At 39.5% G+C, this 15,158-nt stretch overlaps 1 protein-coding gene across 1 annotated transcript; it reads right to left on the reverse strand.

Annotated features, from left to right (window-relative positions):
* Positions 1 to 7,042: 7,042 nt before the first annotated feature.
* On the reverse strand, positions 7,043 to 14,268 carry LOC140947203 (uncharacterized). Its single transcript, XM_073396266.1, has 7 exons — positions 14,010 to 14,268; positions 12,368 to 12,464; positions 11,924 to 11,959; positions 10,982 to 11,059; positions 10,301 to 10,492; positions 8,496 to 8,677; positions 7,043 to 7,855 (listed from the first exon to the last, which is right to left on the reverse strand). The coding sequence occupies exons 1-7, from the start codon at positions 14,127 to 14,129 to the stop codon at positions 7,706 to 7,708; spliced, it is 855 nt and encodes a 284-aa protein (XP_073252367.1). The 5' UTR covers positions 14,130 to 14,268; the 3' UTR covers positions 7,043 to 7,705.
* Between the last annotated feature and the right edge of the window lie 890 nt (positions 14,269 to 15,158).

A 15,158-nucleotide genomic window follows, 5' to 3' on the forward strand; every position in this document is an offset into this window, starting at 1 on the left:
TACTGAGTTGAACAATTTTCGCAATCAATCGTATCCGGTAACTAATTTTTCTTTCTATTTTACTTACCTGATCTTTTTCTTCTTTTATCAGAGCCACAAAAACTGATCGCCAACAGATCAAGCGGACCACTGTGGTCTATCCCTGATTGAAGTTTGTAATTTTCCAAATTGCTTGGACGTAATTATGCAGATTTAAACAAAAGCCGGCTATCTTTTATTGTAATCTTGTTCTTGTAAGGAATAATTCACTTTTAAAGGTGCTTGAATAATGAATAAGTTTTAAAGGGAAACTTGTCAGCAATTAAATTGCTTTTTAGTTTTTCTTGCTAATCGACTTGTGACGTCCAGACCGGAATTCGGCTAATACAGTTGAACAATGATCTGCCATAGAGAATTTTAGGGACAAATTATCTATAACTCCTCAAAACTGCAAACCACTTTTATTAACCCTTAACCATGCTAAAAGTAAACTAAAGTACACTTTTCTGCACATGATATGATAAATTACAAAGAACATCCGCTTTTGTGAAGATCATGCAACACAGTATTCGTTAGGATACTCATTATTGACAAGTTTCCGATATCACGAAAATAAAATGTTTCATATTCGTTTGTCATATAGTAGCTGACTAACTAGCTTCAAATCGGAGTTTAAAGTGATTTTGATGTACCTATGGAAAGATGGATCAGATCCATTTTCCATGAATCAACTGTACATACAAAAACACGATAAATATAACTACAAAACAATCTACTGCATATTTTCTTATTCCATCTTATCTTTCGACATTCTAGCACCGTGATATTTTCTTTTTATGGAAAATTTGCGTATAACCACCAATTTCTTCGTGAAAATGACAAACGTTGAACAGGACGTTAACACTTGTGGCAGACTTTCCCAACAAAGTCAAACCTTCATGTTAGAGCTACAATGGAAGTAAAAAGAACTTGAGACACCGTGAAAAGAATTAAACACTCCTTGTTATTTCACACTTGGCCTGGTGGGCCCAGCCTTCGTTGCTTAATGACGTATCGGTTAGACTCCTTGAAATCCGCCTTTTCTGTTAAAATTGGTCCAGTTCTTGATTGCAAATAAAGACGTCATCTGATAAGGGATTTATAGCACGAGACGCTCGCGTGCATGGGTTACAGGTGGAGTAACTTTGCAAAGAAAAATAAGAGACTGTTCGCAGTCTATGAATCGGTAGTTCATTCAGACCTGATTTCACTTGATAAAGAAAATCTTTCTACCCTTTTTAATACACTTACGACTGCGTATGCTTTAATGGCCGTTAAGTGTTAACAATACAGAGTAAATCAAAAAGACAGAGAGATACAAAGAAGAAGACGGTCAATCATATTTGTTCTGTTTTTTCTATTTATTCTTGTTTTGTTCGTTGAAACTTGTTTTATTCATATTTTTTGGAGAAAGAGAAGGAGGATGTTGAGAGAAGAAGGCAGGAGAATCGCAGTAATTACTGAATCGATGTAATGGGAACCAGCTTGTAGACTATGTAAACAACAGTGAATTTAAAATGAGGCGGTGATGACCGACCATTTTCACATCCTGTAGGAGTACTTCATCAAATTCACTCCAGTTCAGGCAGTTATTTTAATCGAGGAAGACTCGAAACACCTGTTTTAAGATTGGGAGTGAGTATGCACTTAGAATCCAAGAGTTGATCTTCTCTCGCTTCTCTGAAACTGTCTGTTGCCTCTTAGTTTTGTTTTCAGTCTAAACCGCAAATTTTGTTATCACGAATGGAAAATAACAACTTGATAATATGTTACAGAACGGAATAAGAAAAGTAGACTGGGAAAGAATCAATAAAACTTAGTCCATTTATTACAGTTTGATAGTATTCAGTTCTAAAGCGGGCCTATCAGTTTAAAGAATGGCGCCCGGAATCATGGAGTCAAGTCCACTTCGTTATAAAAAACACAATAAATAATCATAATATAACAACAGGGGTTAAGATATCAAAGAAGAGCTAACAGTTCCTCATGGATATAAACCTTCATTCGCCTTATTTGAATTAGAATATTCAAATATATTTTTTCGAAAAAGTAAACTCTCACTTGATTAGAATTGAACTCGTTTATTCGGAAGACAATCTAGTGAAATTTCGTTTCGCGCCGAAGATAAGGCTTTGAGGATATGATATGCGGACACAAATCAAGCTCCTTTCCAATACTGAGATAAAGTGGACTGCACTGCTATTTTACCACTAGACGGTATTACAAACACAGTGGCATAGTATTATAACCTCTTGCAAAAACATGACTCGTTATTTGCGATCGGATCATCTTTCCTACTTTCTCAATAAGAAACACGCTGCGATCGAAAACGAAATATAAATAGTTTCTTGAGGTAATAGCTTGGCGTTTAGTATTTTAAAATTTACTCTTTCCAGGAAATGTTCAAAATTCCGTTCGGGTGTTGCAATTTATATTTTTTTAGCCACTCTACTTTCTCTACTTTCTCTAGTCTAGATAAGACTTTGAAGGGCACAAATAACCGGTAATTAAAAGTTATAGAACAGCACTGTTGTGGAAAAACATAGATTGTGCAATTTTTGTTTTTAAGGGTAAAATAGTATGTCTGATAAAAATAACCAAATAAACTGTAAGAAACATTTGATTGTAAAGGCAACGCCACTAAGCCCTGATTAAAGGTCTGTTGGTTTAATTTTCTCGTTTTATGTCCTCCTTTCGAGTATTTGTTAAGGACTAACAATTTTTATTCTATACCCCTTCAAACGTCGGAGGAACCTGAATAGCGAATATGAATCATGAGTCAACTTGTAATCCGATTCAGCTCAATTCCGTTTACACAATTTCGTATTTTTTTAAGCAATGTAAGAGCAGGATTTTCTGGCTACCATAGTTAAGCTGTAGTATAATTATTTGGTCACCTGATTAGAAAGTCATAAATGTATGCCAAAGATCGTTAGTATCAAATATATTAAGGTTGCGATACGCGACATCCGATCATCTATATCTAAATAAAATAAAAATATCCTCATTATTCAGAAACTGTTTTCAAGACAGAGAAGGCTCACGTACTATTTAAACTCACCTTTGTTATCACGAAGGAAAATACTATTAAGTGCAGCTGTCGAATATCCTAAAGACTTCCCTTAATTTTCTTTGGTTGTAGTAAAAAGTATTTTGTTGCTGCGTACAGTTTTATCACGTCACTCGCCTAATTCTGTATTGTCTAGTTGATAATATCAATCCCTCAGACTCCCTACTAACCTGCGATCCGATCATGGACTTTACACTTCCCCGTTTACACCAGCTCAGCTCATTTTGGCGACGACTCTTTCGAGATTAAGAGACATGGGTATTGGAACAAACCAGCGCACACAGAAAAGAAAAGAAAAGAAAAATTGTACATGTGTTATTGACTTCTGTCAGCCCTCAAGGAAGTAAACAAGTCCCAGTTAAAAGCATTTAGCCTCAAAAAGCTGACCGAATAAAAGTAATTAATTATCCAAAGAGCAGATGGTATTCTAGTTTGTTTCAAGAAAACGTGCTTTAAGGCGGGAACATACAGAAAAATAATCAGCAAAGAAAAAAGGAAGAGATTAGGAAGAGATACTGTTACCCAATTTATGGCTGTAAAGGCCCGGGGGGGGGGTACTCGATATATTTCTGGGTGGGGAGGTGCGGCGCGGCCCCTCATACCCTGACCCTGTTTAAGACAAATATCGCTGATTTTCCCACCCTGTTTAAGACAGAATTCCGATTTTTGATACCCTGTTTAAGACAAAAATTGATAGATCGATACCCTGATTAAGACAAAAAATGATAAATTCGATACCCTGTTTAAGACAAAAATCCCGAAAAACATACCCTGGCTGGCCGCACGTCCCCATTAAGCCCTTATAAGGGAGTACCCCCCCGGGTGTAAAGGTCAAATCTGATCCAATTTTCCGATGGGATTAATGTGGCTTTTTTGCGTAAAATCATGTCATTTATACTGATACGTTAAAGAAGGAATTTCTTATCTTTGAAGGGAATAAAATTTCATGAAAGAAATACTTGTGCTTCCAAGAAGAAACTTGCGCCGCAGACGAATCTGAACTGTGGTTAAGTCCTTCTGCGACGCGCCAAAATCCTTTTCTTAGCCCCCACCTCCCCCCTCCCCATTGTGTACCAGGATTTGACTACTTGTCATGATTGGCCTGTTAAAAATGCCTTTGTCGATTTGCCCATCAAGATGAAAGGAAACTCGAAACGCACTTCCGGTAATTCGTTTAGTCCGTTGTGGATCTAGCCTGCCAACAGCAGACGCATTTCCGGTCGTCGCTTCTCTCCCTCCGAAAATAGCTATTTTTCGGAGGGAGAGAAGCGACGACCAGAAATGCGTCTGCTGTTCGCAGGTTATTGTAGATCCAGAAGAAGAATATCGGCGTTGCTTCGCGGACGTTACTAACGGAGGTTAAATTGATCATTATACGTTCCTGGGAAACTGCCCACCTACCCCTCCCCTAAGCTAACATTACTTTTCACTTAGGGCAGAATGTGCCTTAGGGGAGGGGTAGGTGGGCAGTTTCCCAGAAACGTATACGTCTACGAGGCAGGCTTCCGAGAAGCCTCTCTGACTCAAAAAGACATCCTATAGGCCATTTGCACTAAGAGGTCATGTGACATCGTTTTTATGAAAATGAAAGTTATATGATTTTGCCTTCGAAAAAAAAAAACGATTAGTGGGTCATACCATAAACAAAAGCACAGTGATTTGGTTTTTCAAACCAGCACCATTTTCTTAAAAAGGGGTAAGTTTGTACCCGGTCACGTGACCAAAATGTGGTTTTTGAAATTAGGAATTACATCTTTCAGAACACAAATATTGAGCTTAAAGTTCAAGGGAAATATTGAAAAGATGATGTGGTAACGTTTACACATATCTGATCTGAGCGTAACTATCAAGCGTTTAACAAGATATAAGCAAAAAGTAGTTTTGGCCGCCATATTGGAGGGCAAGAGTATGCCCTCCAACATGGCGGCCAATACAAATCATACTGCTTTGTTGAAAAATCAAAGTGCCATAAAATATCTCCCTTAAATGCTTTTCCTCTCAAATTTCGGGTGTAAGATAATTTTTATGTGCCCTGTCAATTTTTGGCATCAGCAAGTTTCCAACTCATCGTTTTAAGGAAGCATTGGTCACGTGACCTCTTAGTGCAACTGGCCTATTATGGCAGTTCAAGTTATTATGTTTGTTTCTTTGAATTTCCACGCGATGTGATTGGTTGAAAATACCGCTGCAAAAATGAAAAGTGCGCGTGCGCAAAACGTTGCTCATAAACATTAAAGGGGGAGGTTATAAGGCCCCCCGGGGATACTCGAAGAAGCTTTATACTGGGAGGTCCAACTCCTTACCCTTTTCCCGGAGTAGGCAATCGATAAAAGTCGGTATTGATAGGAATCGATAGCAATCAAGTGATTTTTATCGATTGATAACGGAAATTGGTGAAAATCGATATTATCGACTTTTCATGATTTTAAAGATTTATAACGGTAAGTCCGACATTTTTGTTTTTTGGCATAAGTTAAATAGTAGTCAGCTGTAAAAACCAAGACATCCTCGAGTAACAACTGATCAACAAACATGAAAATAAGAAATGTGGAAACTATTACAGACACAAGATTCTCTCTAAAACCGTGATCCTTTTGTACATAATAACAAAAACGGTTCGGTTTAATAAATTACATTCGCAGTTCTCGCAAACAAGTCCCAGGCAGAATTTCAGACATCGTCCAGAGTCAAAAAGATGCCTGAAATTCGGGCTAAAAAATTTCCCTAAGATAGCTTTTTACCGTTTTCAGTTATCAATCGATAAAATCACTTGATCGCCAACAATTTTTATCGATTTCGTTTTTTATCTGTTGACAGATCTAAATCGTGAAAAAACTGAGTGCCTTCAAACCTGGCCAACATCGGCCATCAGAAGAAGACTTTAAAACGGGTTTTAAAGAAAAGATAAGATTTTTTTAAACTTCTTTTTAAAAAGTGATAATAAATTGTTTGATCTTTCGACTCTCAATTGCAACTTAATTGTCAACAAATTCACCGTTTGCATGAAATCAGTTTTCATTTTTGGGTGAACAGAAGAGCAGATGTATCTTCCGATATAAATCGATGGGATCAGTAAAATCTAGATAAATCGATAAAAGAAACGAGTGCGTCATCGATTTCTACCGATAGATCGATACAATCGATATCAGTCAAATCAGATTTACCGATTTTTATTGATTTATCGATTGATAAATCGATACCGATTTTTACCGATTGACTACTCCGGGTCCCGATACCTTTGGATCATTATACGTTTCTGGGAAGCTGCCCAACTACCCCTCCCCTAAGCCAACATTAACACTTACTTCTCACTCAGGGCAAAATGTTAGCTGAGCGGAGGGGTAGGTGGGCAGTTTCCCAGAAACGTATAATGGCCGTACACCTTCTATTGAGAAATGATGCCCATTTCACACACCTCGTTCCCTTTTAACTGCTGTAAATGCACCGTCTTCTTTTAATCCTTTTCGGTCCTTTTACAGACCTAAATGATAGATCTCCCTACCCTTTCATATACCTGCATGAAGCCTAAAAGAGGCACCCCTTTCGGACAGAGCCTCCCCGTGAAGGCTATAATAGAAATTAACCCCTGGGCAAGTTCCCCTTAAATGTTTATGAGTAATAGCTTGCTATCAATGGGTGAGTAGGGGGCTAGGAGGATTAGGCCAATATGCCAAACGTTTATGAAAAACGAATCCATAAGAGCTATTTTTTTTTACTGGAATATTTTTTCCAAATCTTATGCTTCCATCTGGTTTGAAACTGAGTTCGTTTAGAGTTCTTGTAGTATCTTTTATAGAGGAATAATTCGATGATATTTGATAGAACGGGGGACTCAAGATGGCTGCCACTAGACGTAAAAATGTAATGTAATATAATGTAAATAATAATAACATATCTATTGAAGAGAACTTGCTGTTTTATTCTTAAGTAAATTCAGTGAAAATAACAGGCCAATGGTTTTTCCATTATTTTTATTTCACACTTTAGGATTAAGAAGATAGATATATTATCATGTCTAAATGACTGTAATCTAAACAAATTTACTGACTACTATCTAAGCTATTTTCAAACGATATATTTGGCTTATGAACTCCAAGTTTTTAAACTTAAGTGTTAGAGAAGAACCTGTTTAAATTTCAGGTTAAAACAGGTTGTTACAATAAATGTGTCTAAAAAGAAATCTTAGCCCAGCAAGTTCTTAAAAATTAAGCTATAACTTGCGAGTTTCTTTAATTCTGTACGGTCATGAAAATAAAGGAAATAGTCGCCAAAGCTTTCGAAACAATTTCTCCTATAGAATGAAAGCCACAAGAAATGTTCAGAGAACAGTGCAGATAATATTATTTTGGTTAGTCTTTCTTTTCCTTTTTTTTGCCTTTTTTTTCTGAATGGTAATGAATAATATTGAGAGGAAAACAAAACCTAATTGAACCAAAAACGAAATTTAACTATAAACGTGAGCGTCAAAGTCAGCGCATTTTTAACAAGTTGTGGGTTTCTTCTCGAGTTCCGAGTATGTTTTGCTTACGCGAGGCGTTTTTTTTCAGGCCGGCACTCTTAAATGTCCTTTCGCTGTTATTTTCTTTCTTTTTCTTTCAATTGATTAAGCTGTAATAGTTAATCATCATCACGGTGCAATTTCAAGGGTTTCCTCAAAACGGTGATACGAATTTCTACACATCTGCATTTCACATCACTCCACATCCAGCCAAGAGGACAAGATTCATATGCCCTGGGACAAATGCAACTGCATGTTCGAGAGTCGTACTATAAAAATAAAGAAAAAGATAAATAAATAAATATATAATAATAATAATGATAATCATAAAGATCACAATGGATTACGACATGCCATTTCCGAGTTCTAAAAACTCCCACTTGCAAAACGAGGCTAAATGAAAAACCTTTCTTGTGAAAATGAGTTTTTTGTGCATGAGAATAAAACAATCATTATCATATCAATAGCTTCGCACTTAGCCTCGCTTTGAAACAGAGGCTTGAGGCACCTCAGAAATGGACTATTGCGAAACACACAAACTATTAATAACCCCATGAATCCATAGGAACCCTGAATGCAGAAGAGGTCTTTTTCATCTGGAAGGGTAACCTGCGAATATAGCCGTTTCTGCCCGCTCCTCCCCGCTGGGGACTTTTCGCATGGAACAACGTCTGCGACTCAGTGACAGAAATTCCATACTGATGACGTAAATCAATGTTTACATGATAGATCCGGAAGTCATAGGCTTCCAAATACGAATTTGCTCAATTTTACGTTTCCCCTGGTCGATTTTGGTAAAGTCTTGTATTCATCTGCGAACAAGCTCCAGCAAAACTCAAATGCTTTATTTGTAGGACAATTTCAGGGGTTCCCTTGTTTTAAGTATATAAGCTCATAAAAAGACCATACCTTTGAGACTCCTGTACAGTTTAGGTTGTGTTCTTGGTATGCGGGTTTGCAAACACAGCCACAGGTGTTTTCATTCCAAACTTGTCTGGCGGCAGTACAAGAGGAAGATGACTTAATACACTGACAAGAACACTGCACGTGCTCAGTTATCGGTATTTTATCCCGATTAACTGTATGTCCATCTGAAAATGGAAACCGAATATTTCTTTGAACTTTAAGTTTAAACTTCTGTTCAGCTTTATACTAAGATCTAGAGAGCTAAAGGATCGGACGATGGATCTTGATATTAATCAAACCTTGCCCTCGATATTTTGCATATTACAGCTGCAAAGATTCTAAAGTGTGCAGGGCACCTTTTTGTGGCGAACGAGAGCTCCAGCACTTTCTGTGTGTAGTCGCCACAACAGGGTTACTCCCTATGCTATCAATTTAGGGTTCTGGGAAACTGTCCACCTACCCCTCCCTTACGCCAACATTTTGCCCTAAGGGAGAAGTAAGAGTTAGTGTTGGCTTAAGGGAGGGGTAGGTGGGCAGTTTCCCAGAAGCCTAAATTGATCCATGGTCTTAACAGGGAGGCTCCGCTCGAGACGGGTGACTTCAGGCTTCACTAGTTGAAGTATTGGAAAGGGTAGGAAATCTGTCATTGCGGTTTGTGACAGACACTTTGTATGTTTATGAAATGACAGGGGTACCGTTTATCGATGGAAGGGATACCAATGGTGTACCTTTTCTGTCCTAAAAGGTAGATAAAAGGGTCAAGGGTTGGACTTAAGGGAAGAGCCTCCCCGTATGATTAGTGATGATGAGTGTGCCCCCGGATCGCCACCTTTAACTAGACCACAGGAAAACGAGAAAACCTTAGGGATGAGGTTGCCGTTTTGCCGAATCTTTGTTAGACTTAAAGAAGTCCATTGTTCGATCTTATATGGGGCGGGACGATGAATCTCGCTACTTCGTCGTTCGTTCGGCCGTTTCGTGGCTTAATTAAAAGGCTCCCTCCGCTCGCTTAGAGACTCGTGGGTCGACTTGTGGCAAGTCTAAATCTTTGTTTGCATTTTTGCTTTATCATTCTGTGGTGAAGCTATTGATAGACCGTCCCTGCATATTGAAAGAGAGGCATAACTTTGAGACCCATAGACGCAAAAGTTTCGGAGAATTTCTCGACCTCTATGGCTCATTACTTCTTTTCTTTTTTAGAAATTTCGTAGGTTTTGATGGCTGCTTGGATATTGCCAATAATACTTGCAATCAGGTCTTTCAACTTCTACTTTTATGTATATACGGCAATGGCGTCTATGGTGTAACTCTTACGCTGGGCAAAGTCCGCAAAGATAGGCCTGCACTGTGGGCATGATGATAATAATGCAAAGAGAATTAAGTATAGGGTAGGGAAGATTCCTCGCCTGTATTCCAAGTTCCTTTTCTTACTCCATTTGTCTCGTGCAAGGAGAATTCTGGGTCATTCTACAGCTCGCTACAACCACTTGGAAAAATGTTGAGACACTCCGACAAAAAACTGTTGTGTTGACCTAAGTTTGCGTTGAGTCACACATCTCTGTGATATTACTCTCACCCCCTTCCTCCCCTCCATTTAAAGTTGTTCCTCCAAGTTTTTGAGAATGGTCTTGTATTGCTAGCAACTTTGACATAGGAGGCGGGGGGGAGGGGGATCAAAAGCACAAGATCATTGACAGGCTATTTAAGCCCAGATAAGTTAAACAGTCTTCAAGCATTTTTTACAGCTGGTTGTAGTTATAGCAGTTGGTCATTTTTTCTTACTGGTCAAATTTTAAAATTTTACTTACCAATGCGATAAAAATCAACTGTCTTGGTCCTTGCCTTCGCTGGCTTGCACGTCATCAAGTCAGAACACATGCAGCCCGAGCAGCGTTTTACCCATGCGCATGATGGAAAGATGTGCTGTCCAAAGGATCTTGTGACAGGAAGATCAATCAACGTCCGCCGACTTGCGCAGTGAGTTGAAGTATCAACTTTGTCTGTTTTGTAAAATACAGCAAAACAGAGCTTAGGCCCATGATCATCAAAACGAGGGGCTCCGCGAATTTCAAAAAAGCCGAGGTGCGCTGGGGACGAGAATGCGGCGGAACCATTCAACGAGCAGAGAAGACGCCGCAGAAGACCACGTCAAGTTAGAGAGATGAAATTTTTTCTTTTTTGAGAGATGAACTTGTTACTGATCATAGTGGGAGGCGGGACCCTTCGATGGATTAGTATTCCGTCTGAGAGGGGTACACCTACTCCTATTCGCTTCATGCTTTATGGCGAAGAGAGAAATTCAAGAACGCACGCGTGGCTTAAATGCAGATTTAAAGTGCCACATGGAGGCATTATTGCGTACAAAGCGACTTTTTTCGAAGTTAGTAAATTTGTTATTGCAGGACACCGTTCCTCATGTGTAAACAAGTAATAGGAGATAGTTATCGCAACATCAATACACTGTTTAACCAAAGGTTGTAACTACTTACCTTTAGAAATGGATGGTTTCCCTGGTACGCGATTGCCAAGAATTTGGTGTGATCCTTTAGAACCTTTTGGCAATAAATCTAAACATTGAAAACAGGATAAACACAGCACCAAGAAGTAATCTTAGGTATTTTTTCTGGAAAGACCTGCGTTACTATTCATCCATCTACAGATTTAACAGATGTCACAAAGGAAAAGCTCAAACAAAAACAGGTTTGAAGAAGCTCGTTTCTCGTGACAATTATTCTCTATTATACCGCTTGATAATGACATTCGGATGATGCGCACACGCTAGCATAGCCCATTTCTGTATGTAGTAAATAGCTTTTACTGTATTGCACCCCATTCCAGGAAATCCCCTTAAATGTGACTCTAGATTCTACGTTTTCGATCATTTCCACAAAGTAAGACCTCTTTGGGAGGCCGGATACCCTATGTCGCCCCGCGCAAGTGAATCCAGATTCCTGGATCCGGGAAATTTTTGCTTGTGGAATCCGGAATCCTGGGCTTTGGGATCCAGAATACAGCTAAAAAAATTAAGAATCCCACTAACGGTTGGAATCCAGAGTCCAAGTTCACCTGACAAAGAATCCGGAATTTAGCACCTAGAATCCGGAATCCATGGCGTGGAAACCAGAATCCAAGACTGTCTTGGATTTCCTTACATCGGGCGACCTATCGGAAGTTTGGGGGGCATACTGCCCACCGGGGAGCGGACCTGTAGCCAAGCCTAAAAACTAGGCTTAACCTAGATGCAGCAAGTGCTAAAAAACCTCTAACACCTAGGGTAAACCATACCGGCCCCGTGTCCTATCCCTATAAAAGTAATCTAACAAACACTAGCAGTTGAATTGAAAAACAATTCCGGAAAACACTACCTGAAGAAAACGCTAGTCATTGGCTTCGCTTGATATGAACGATAAAAAGTTAAATAAGCCACCTACCAGGTCTTTTTGGTTTAAATCCTCCTTGTACTTTGGCTGTGAATGTGACGCAGAATAAATTATTAAAAAATTACCATGATTGTTACACGGATAAAGCAAATCATTCATCAAACATTCATTCCCGTCTAATTTTCCACAACTCAAAATTTTAAAGTGCATCGTTGAGTTGTAAAACGCACCTAAGAGAAGCGCCACAACAGCATTTAATACTTCTTTTCTGTGCTTAAAACTTGCCAGGTGCTAATGCAATTCAGCAAAGCACAACTGGAACATTTTTGTTCATGAATTTGCATGCATTCTTATTGGTAGTGCTCATAATCAGTTGAAAACCTCAATACAGCACGCTTCTGACCTAAATGCGCCGATGGTGGATATCGACATCAACAGGGTATATTACGCCCCCACCCTCTTACCCCCCTGACCCTAGACCATAATAATCGTTACCTTGGTGCTGGGGCAGACGTGGTATATTTGGGAACATTTCATAGAATTTATCTTCTGTAGTTACTTCCCGCCAGTTAAAACCTTTCTTGAAATTCACCTAAAAGTAAGAAGATATCAGCAAGTATACTTGAGATGATACGAGGCACTTGGCTCCTGGCAGAGTTCATTCATCACGCAAAATGAGCAAATAGGCAGGAACAGTTGAGAGTGGCGAGAACTTGGGAGCGGAAATTTGTCTTTGTGCTGTCCTCACGAACGCCTCGAACAGGCAATAAGGGTGGCAGTTTTCACGCGCGCGCGTTTTCCTTTGCCTGTAGTATCCGAGGGGGGTTCTGAGCAACATAAGGAACTATCATTAGGTCAATACAACGTTACTTGAGTCACAGGGCGCAGAGGAGTTGTTTGTGAGCTTGAGATAGCGCGATTCACCTTTGTTCAGCAATTTGTTTTTTATCGATCAAACCGTCACGCGATCCTGTTACAACCCGGTAACATATTATCCAATACTCAGTGCGACCCTTGACCTAAAGGACTGAAGAAGCCATCATCGGCTTACAGTAAAAAAACTGAAGGGCACTTCGTGCCTCGTTCGGTAATGTGTCGCTCTTCTGGCGGGCGACGTTCGTTCCCACCGAGCATTGACAGCTGCAAAATTGCAATCAAATCACTAAATAGTAAACTAATCTCAATTGCATAGCCTGTATGTGACAGGCACAGTAATGGGAGAGAAAGAAGAGTAAAGCGCGAAAGGAAAGCATGTCGATCGTAATGATTAGAAATAACCTTTGCTTGTCTATTGTTTTACCTCTAGACTTCGAGTAGTCCGCGCTGTTACTTTTCTTTTGAGTCACAGTGGATTGACAGCGAGAGTTCAGTGAGGACCAAAGGCGGAAGCCCGAGCGAAGAAAAAAAAAAGGACACTGCGATGGAATATCTGATTTTCACGCCCCCTTGATTGACATTTCCTTCCTTCCTTTCATTTGACACCATTTCGCTCGTGATTTTTCCTATGTTTTAATTTTCTCTCCGCCCTATTCTCTCTCCTCATTTGTAACATTCATAATTTTACTTTTTCGCTCTACCGCGCTTTTCTCTGGAGCTTGGCTTTGGAGGAAAGAATACAAGGATGACCGCTTGTCGTCTATCCTTGCCAGCACCCCATCTGCCATTAAATAATTCATGCGCTTTGGAAAAATTCTCCTATTAAAACATACGCGGCCGATTTTACATGATCGCCCAACATCGCGGTCGGCAAGCATACACAACGCAATACGTATCTCTTCTTTTGAGCACAGGTATCCCAAACTCATTATGTGAGCGCTTGTTGTTGTTTATAGGCTATCGGCTGAAGTCCATCGCGTGCCAGAGCCACTCACTACCCTTCAACATATTCGACAATTTTTATCAAAGAAATGATACAAAAAGATTGTCGAAGCGTGACATAGTCGGAACTGAACAAGACGCCAAAGTGGCGAGTGTTCTCAAGTTTAGACCTTCCCTTGCATGCATTGCATTAATAGGACAATATTTAGGAGCTTATTGTCAATGAAAGAGACATAATCAGTGAAGGTACTTCAAAGTTGACCTGTACTGACATTAACCATAGATATGGGAATGCCTTACGGGCTAGAAAACGAGTTACCTGAAATGCAGACTGCTTGGGTTTTTGAAAAGCTGTTCGACGCACTCGATTGTTAATTCCACTGATTCGTCCCCATGAAAACTCAAGTAGCAGAACCAGGAAGATTAGCGATGCTTTCATTTCTTATCCTTTTCGAAAGATTGTAACGTTTTTTAAAAAGCACTGTAAACTTACTAGTCTCTTTGTACCAGAGATTTGGGCAGTGAACTCTGATTACTCAACTTTTCGTGTTTGCAGGATGTCGAGAATTTTTTAATTCGATACCGCATTTTTATGCGTTATGAGAGCTGGTTTCAGCTTGGAAAGTGACGTCATAACGCGTTATTTCCGGTGAATTATCACTTGTCGCTTTTCCTGTGCCAGTCGTACGTGACAAAAATGATAACAACAAATTGAAGAGGACTATGGTGTTATAAATATTAGATTTAATTGTATTGTTTGCGTACCTTACGGTATTTTATTTTACAGCTATTGTTTTGACCTCAGAATGATTCAACCGTACCCTACCCAGAGTGACAGGGTGCTCAAAGCGGGTCAAGCTGCCATAAATTCTCGGCATTTACCAGACGTAACTAATCGATGATTAATGGCCACAATGAGTAATCGAAGAGTAATCATGGGTAATCAACTGATTATTCGCTATAATCAATGGGTAATCGATGGCTTATCGAAGCTCAAAATTTTGTGGTTGATCGCCCAGTCTATCGATTATTAGTAAAATCCAACTAGTGGTCTATTATCAATGCTGCGTTCTGATTGGTTGAGCTACTACTAGGCTATATGTTATAGCCCACTAGTAGCGAAAAGCGCGGGCTTTTTGGCGGCAAAAAAGGATTTTTAGCTAGTTAAAGCCAGACTTTTACTTTAAAAAGTCTAGCTTTAACTAGCTAAAATGTTTTTATTCTCGATATTTTTGACCAACTAGTTGGATTTTACTAAAACAATTATTCCTCTCGCCCTCATTCCCTCTGAGTCAATAGCCCATTCGGCCCTTGGCCTCATGGGCTATTTCGGGGTCGAGGAATTATTCGATGACATGTTAGCCGCATGGTAGCCGCGCCTTTTATCGTCTCCCATAAGGTCTTGCGAGCGTAAGCCGGGCGCGATTTTCGATCAGTCGATCGACCACGCTTTGAACGTGAGTCGAGG

This window comes from Porites lutea, chromosome 9 (genome assembly GCF_958299795.1).
Source record: "Porites lutea chromosome 9, jaPorLute2.1, whole genome shotgun sequence".
NCBI lineage: Eukaryota > Metazoa > Cnidaria > Anthozoa > Scleractinia > Poritidae > Porites > Porites lutea.

Coding starts and splice junctions, on each gene's coding strand:
- LOC140947203 (XM_073396266.1), bottom strand. CDS start 14,129: ATGAAAGCATCGCTAATCTTCCTGGTTCTGCTACTTGAGTTTTCATGG. Junction 11,960..12,367: donor ACGTCTGCCCCAGCACCAAG/GTAACGATTATT, acceptor TCACATTCACAG/CCAAAGTACAAGGAGGATTT. Junction 8,678..10,300: donor AGTTGATTTTTATCGCATTG/GTAAGTAAAATT, acceptor TTCCATTTTCAG/ATGGACATACAGTTAATCGG.